General features: G+C 39.8%; 1 protein-coding gene across 1 annotated transcript in view; it reads right to left on the reverse strand.

The window, feature by feature from the left end:
• Positions 1-2,338: 2,338 nt before the first annotated feature.
• Positions 2,339-6,831, reverse strand: part of LOC112965697 (polycomb complex protein BMI-1-like) — a 14,275-nt gene continuing 9,782 nt past the window's right edge. The window contains exons 6-13 of the mRNA XM_026064947.1: positions 6,408-6,504; positions 5,603-5,658; positions 5,431-5,481; positions 5,063-5,171; positions 4,927-4,972; positions 4,306-4,404; positions 3,782-3,862; positions 2,339-3,699 (exon numbers count right to left, since the gene is read on the reverse strand). Of these exons, the coding sequence (XP_025920732.1) occupies positions 3,370-3,699; positions 3,782-3,862; positions 4,306-4,404; positions 4,927-4,972; positions 5,063-5,171; positions 5,431-5,481; positions 5,603-5,658; positions 6,408-6,504 (869 nt within the window). The 3' untranslated portion in view covers positions 2,339-3,369. The remainder of the gene's footprint in view (positions 3,700-3,781; positions 3,863-4,305; positions 4,405-4,926; positions 4,973-5,062; positions 5,172-5,430; positions 5,482-5,602; positions 5,659-6,407; positions 6,505-6,831) is intronic.

Genomic DNA, 6,831 nt, shown 5'->3' on the forward strand with positions numbered 1-6,831 from the left:
CGCCGCCGCCGCCGCCCCTCGCGGGACGCGACCGGCTTCCCGCGGCCGCTCCGGTACCGACCCGCCGGAGACAACGGCGCGGCTCGTTTGGGGCAACACTGCGTGCTCGAGGGCAAACAGCCCAGCTGGGGAAGCTCCTCGCACTCCTCCTTCCTCTTCTCTTTCTGGATTTCTGCTTTCCTTTCCCCTCTTTCTGCCTGCCTTCCCGGCGCCTGCGGAGCTCCGCGTGTCCCCTGTCCCCCCGCTCCCGGCGGCGACCGCCGCCCGCCTCCCCCCGCCCGGCCGGGCACCGGAGCGGAGCCTGAACCGCGGGCGGCTCAGCCTGGGACGGACGGACAGACACAATCATACTTCTCCAGTGGGTGCAAAACACGCCTGCCTCTACCTTCGTCCACATATAGGACAGATTGAGTGTTGAACAAGCTCGTAATAACGCAGCAGACTTTGGCTCTGCTATCCGATTTAAATAAATGCAGTGTCGGATAATTAGAAGATTCTTATGCTCTATTCCTAACTGAATTCAATTCTTTCCAAATAATAAGTATTTGCATGTATTTCTAATGAAAACCGTTCGCTATATAGCTGCCAAAAAAAAACAAAAAAAACACGCTACTGTGAAACCGGGAAGGTCGGTTCAGCACAGCTCCGCGAGTAGACCATCAAGATGTTATCTTTGATCGGCTTCCCAAATGCGCTCAGCGAAACACCCGCATCGCAATGCCATCTGCCCAGGGCCAGCAGCAAGCCCGCAGTTTCACACGGCAGCACAAACATCCCCAGCGGCTCCTGCGGCTCGGCGAGAGAGATGCTGAAGACGTTTGTTCTTTTCCTGGCGACCTGGAAGAAGCCGAACGGGCTGGAGGAACTTAATAAACCTCGAAGGGACTCAACCAGCTCCTATTTCATTCCCTATTCTTCGTGGACACTTTGCAAGGGCCAGCAGCAGTTCCGTTTTAAGGCTAAGAGCTGACATTATCAGCTACTTCCAGAATAAATAAGTGTAGTTTGATTAGTGTGTACAATCCTGTTTTAGGTTCAGTGTTGGTCTTTGTGTGAATTAATTCGCACAGTACATTATAAATAACTCATATAGTTGAGGGAATCCTGCCAAGATACACATTCAGTCGCATGGAGAGGTATCTTTACATTATAATGTATTTAGTTCCACTGATGCTTTAAAAAGTAATCCAGAGCAGGACGGGCACAGCGTGGCACYTGCCAGCCCAGAAATCCTGCGCTTCCCTTCTCACCCACCGCAGTCCAGCATGGGCTCAGTTTGGGCAGATAGGAGGTAAAATGCGTGGCTGCCCGGACTGTGAGAATGTACCATTTACTTATTTCCATGAATTATGCGAGGTCAAATAAAGAAGAGCAAACGTTTTCTAGGTAGGCATCCAAAACAAAACATGGCGATTTTTAGACATTTTTTGTGTTAATACTATACTGTTCTGCTCACTAAAATCTTTTATAGACCCCGAAAGACTTTCAATGAGAACAAGATGTTTGTCCTTTAATACCACATTATCAACAAAGCTCATTTGCTATTTTTCAATGAATTATCCCTTTTATTTGTTTATTTCTTTGATCAACTATAAATGAAAGTTATTCGTGTATATAAAACTGAAGTTTTTACTGTTGAAATTGAACTGTACATGTTTACTACAGGAAAAAAATATCAACTCTTGTTTAACAAGACATTATACATCAATAAGCAATAACCTTGTGGAGGATTTGCAATTACCTGGTCTATAAAAACAAGCAGGACAAATAACAGCAATTTATATGCAAAAGTAATGATTTAATGACTATAAGCAAGACAAAGCAATAGAATTGTGCTTCTTTTGCAGACTGGAGACAATGAAATGTTTAACTACAATTTTCCCGTACAAACATGAAACAATATCCATATAGAATAAACACCCTCACAAATGTATAACTGATGGGTGATGAACACACACGAAGTTCGACCAAAGCAAAGCACAAACTGAAAAGTGTTCTGGGCTGTTCATATTTTATGTTGGAAAAGTTCCTTCTACTTAAAAAAAAAATACCCTTAGAAGCCTCTAATAAAATGCTCCTATGTGCAGGCCATTAAAGAGGAGGCATTCTCCACAATTTATTGGAAATATTAAAGTACCTGTTAAATTTTAATGAAGTTAGTACTGTACCATATACATATATATTAAAACAAATTTAGATAAAATGCCTTCATCCAGCGAATTGCTGGCTCCTTAAAATTTATACCAAATAGTTTATGGCTTCTATAATGATCCCATGTGCTTTTAAAAACACAACCCCACCACACAAAATAATAAAAATGTAATCAAACAGGTCAATTACTTCCATGTCCCTTAATTTCTTTTCTTCACTGCATCACTTCAACGCATTTGGTAAAGTAAAAATATATCACTTGAAAAAAGACAAAGCCAATAAAAAACTTTTAAGATTGCCAATTGCCTCCAGGTTATCAGAGACTTGAATGTGCTTTCCCAATACTGTAGCTGTCACACACAAAAGTGTTTCTCGCAGTACGAGCAAAGCTCAAACAAGCGGTATCTGCAAGGGTCGAACCAGAAATTTAACAACCATATCATGAGTGCATGAGACACAATATTTTCTTTATAGTATTTATAAATATATCATACAATACTGTTTCCTGTTATGTCATATACCAATATGGCATTGTACAATAAGCATAATGCCATCTGATTCTTACAAAAGCGAATCATTTAAACAAGTTAGTAAATAAAACGGTAATACCCGCTTTTAGGCATACAGATTGTAAAACTGAAGTTTACTTTTCTTTTGATCGGTTCTGCACAGCAACAGAGAATTAAAGATGCAACATAAGAATCAAAATGGCTAATACGCAAAAATTGTTATTCACAGTGACATGGCTACATATATGCATTATTCTATGCATATTCTTTCCATTTTGTTGAATTTCAAGATGAAAAAGCACTTGCTTTCTACAGGTTCACAAAACAGCATAATAACAATAACAATTGAAGAGAACGCAATGGAGGAGTTAGTCTGGATTAACAAACTACTTCCCAGGATTTATATCAACTTCTGGAGAGTCCCAGGTCCAGGTGATGGGGACGGAAACAACTCCACATCATTCCAAACACGTGAAGGTGTAACTTTTGTTTGCTTCCCAGTCCTTTGAAAACAATTTACATATCAATCTTGCGTTTTAATTAACGTCCATATTGAATGTCACCTAGTCCGCCTTTTATAGCCAAGTTCAGTGTCACTACAAAAGAAAGCAATTTGGACGATAGTCACATGTATTAGCATCTATAAAGCTGTAATGGCATGGAGAGATCTATATAAATGAGGGGTGGGGATGGTAGTCTCATTGGCGAGTCAACCAGACGAAGTAGCCGAGGAGCCGTTTATGGAGGTTTTCCGCGCTCTGTTGGTGAAGGAGGACTGGTGGTTACTGCTGGGGCTGCTGCTGGTGCCATTCATGGTGCTGGAGATGTGCGGGAACTGCGGGTGAGGAGACTGCACCGGGGTGCTGGGGCTGGGCAAGCACGAGGAGGTGGAGGGGATGCCTCCCGCCGGGCTGCTCGCCTTGTCGCTCCCAGAGTCACTTTCCAGTTCCCCGCTATTATTCAAGCCTTCCCGCTGGTGACTGATCTTCATTCTCTTGCAAGTAGGTCGCACTCGGTACTTGAGGGGGAGCGGCCCGTTCTGCAAGGCAAAGAGAAGACCCGTAAGCACCCTCGCGGGCCGCGGCCGGGCGCCACCGAAGAGCAGGCACGCTGCTAATTACCCGTCTCCAAGTATAAATGTAGGCAATATCCATTAGTGTGTAGTAGTCCTTCAAAGGCTCCTCTTCATACATCACATCGATCTATTTAAGACATTAATCCTCGCATTAAGAAGCGTACAGGTATTTACCAGTAACACATGCTTTTTTGAGGTGAAAGGAGCCCCAAAGCAGCAGATCAGAAACTTTAAAATTTGCTATACCAAAAAATGGAAGGGCAGAGGGGATTTTTGTAAATATTAGCTATTTTTTAAATATGTTACAGAACAATTTCTTGATACCTCAGTATTTACAGCATAAAAAAGTTAGAGGGTCACCAAACTCTTCTGTGAGATATTTTAAAATATGCTCTTAATCCTGTCAACATATTGCACACTCTGGAAAGACTCTGTGGTTACTGTTTCCTGGAACTCACTCAAACAAGCAAACAAAAATGTAAACTAATTTAAGAAGAGTGTTAACCAGCATTAGCAGATTCAGAATATCAAGACTATTAAAAAAAAAAATCACTCTTTTCTCTTAGGTACCTGGAAAGTATTAGGTATATCCATTTTACTCCGCAGGAACTTCCTTAGATGCATCACAGTCATTGCTGCTGGGCAGCGTAAGTATCTTTTGTCATTCACCTAATGACACATTAAAGAAAATCAGTCTATTGAGAACAAGCAACTCTTTCCACCAAAGTTATATTCTAATATTCTATGTGATTTTTTTAAATGCACACAAGTTATTAAGTTATGAACTATCGTGTAATGATTTTGAAGTCCGTTTAAAGAACATCAGAAGTAAAATTACAGTTCCAGAGAAAGTAATAAAAAAGCAAGTAATTTTATACATAAACAGATTTATAACTCATACTAAATCTCTTTTCAGAATATGTATTTATTGCATATTAATTTTTTTTCAGAATGCAAAAAAAATCAGATTCAACTTTAAAAGTAACACTGCAGGTGTTTTTTTATTTCTCAAAGTTGTTTACATATATAGCTGTAAGAAGCTATTCTACCTCTTCTGTACCTAGTACCATAATAGCATGTGTGCTTCTTTTGTTCTGGATACAAATATCTATATATCACGTTCAACCACAAACCTGCTCAAAAGATGTTTGTGTGTGCTATGTTTCCTCTAAGTAAAGGAAAGTTAGTTACCTCTTCCTTTGATTTTTCTTTCTCCTTATTTCCTTTTCGTTCCAGCCTGTGAAAAGGAATGAAACACTTACAACAAACAATAAACATAGCTGCTAACAGTCAGATAAACATAAAATATTGCCATTCTGGAACTTGCCTATTCTGGTCAAAGAATTCAATGGATAAGCTTATTATCTCGTCGTCTGTTATAATTCTTTTGTCTTCGTCAGCCACTTCTCCCCTGTCTTCATTAGAGCCATTGGCAGCTGCGCAGAAATTTCCACAATAATTTACATTTTGAAATTCAAATCAGGAAGAATGGCAATTCTCAGTAACAAGAAAAAAATCTCCATGCTAAGATTATGAATTAAATCCACCTAGCTGTTAAAACAATAAACTTTTATTACGCTGAATTTACTTCTTAAAATTCATTCATGGTAGTACTTAATTTTTAAGTTAAAAAGGAAACAGCAGAGCATCTAGGTTTGTGCTATTTTATTAAAGTTGTGAACAAGAAGCTATTACCATCAGCTGACGGATGAGCAGCATAAAAATCCCTTCTTCTTTTCATTTCATCTAAATGGAAAAGCATATTTTTTCTTTTAGTGTATACACTGTAACTCCAGGTAAGGATACAGGATAGCGGTTCTGGCTTTGTTTTTCTGCTCTTAAGAATAAAAACGATTTAACTACTTACTTTTGAAAAGGCCTGGTACTAGCTTGTATACAATATCTTGCAGAGTTTTATCTGATCTGAAAAAAAAAATCCAAAACATAAAATTAAGCAGATGAAGCAATATTTTAATCCAAGTGGCTGCTCCTCATTTGTAATCTTTCACAACAATGAGACATCTTCTACAAAGTGGAATGCTACTCCTAAAAAGTTAACTGACAGACTTAATAATCAAACTAACACTGTTTAAAATACTGCTATAAAACAAAAAAAAACCCTTAGTTGTGACACAGCAATTGAAAAACAATTCTCCCACATTGAAGGAAGGCCTTAAAAAACATGTTTCTCCCCCCAAAAAGGAGAGACAGAACACCACAAAGTGACACTGAAAAAAATACTTCTGAAACAAGAAGTATGCTTTAAGAGGGTTCGACTTTTAGCTTCAAAAGTTTCAGCAACAGTTTTCACAACTACAGTCTATGGCTTGACTGAAACATGTCTGTGAGAAATAGAAAGTGGAGATAAAAACTGTTGGATTGGAGTACATGAGAATAGAAGAGAGGGAAAAGGCATTGTATCAATGGTTAGCATAGGCAAAAATAGAGAAAAAGACCAACAAAAACTTTCAGTCTCACATCCAGTGAAATCTTCTATTTCAATCAATGACAAAACTCCAAAGAGAGAGCATAGGCACAGGTTAGCTTGTAAATTGACAAGTCCTTTCAGATTTAAATCAGAGATGAAGAGATAACGTCAACACAATTACTGCTAGTCTCCACTTATAAAGTAAAATAAGACATACGTGATATACATTACATCTTTCTCCTACCTTATATTCAAAAGCGGTCGAGTTTTGTGCACTTGGACATCACAAATAGGACAATACTTGCTTGTCTCCAAGTAACGCACGATACACGTCTTACAGACTGGAAGTCAAACACGTAAGGCTTTTAGTAATAGTTCTAGGTGATACTCAAATATGCATAGATAGAGGTGCGATTTTCTAGGCTATGCAAGCTAGTAAATCGTCCATTGTCAGAAGTGCGCTGCTTAAGCTAAACAAATACTCAAATAAGCTGCAATTAACATGAAAAGGAGACACTTGGAGTACATATATTATTACTTTAACAAAGACCGTAGGGCCGTTGTCAAAAAACACTCTCAGGCGGCCAGGTCCCCCCCTTCCCAGGGCTGGGGAGCCGCCGGGGCGCTTGCCGCCCGCGCCGCGGGTGCTGCGCGCTGCGCCGCGCTGC

Source organism: Apteryx rowi, unplaced genomic scaffold (assembly GCF_003343035.1).
Source record: "Apteryx rowi isolate R43461 unplaced genomic scaffold, aptRow1 scaffold_222, whole genome shotgun sequence".
NCBI lineage: Eukaryota > Metazoa > Chordata > Aves > Apterygiformes > Apterygidae > Apteryx > Apteryx rowi.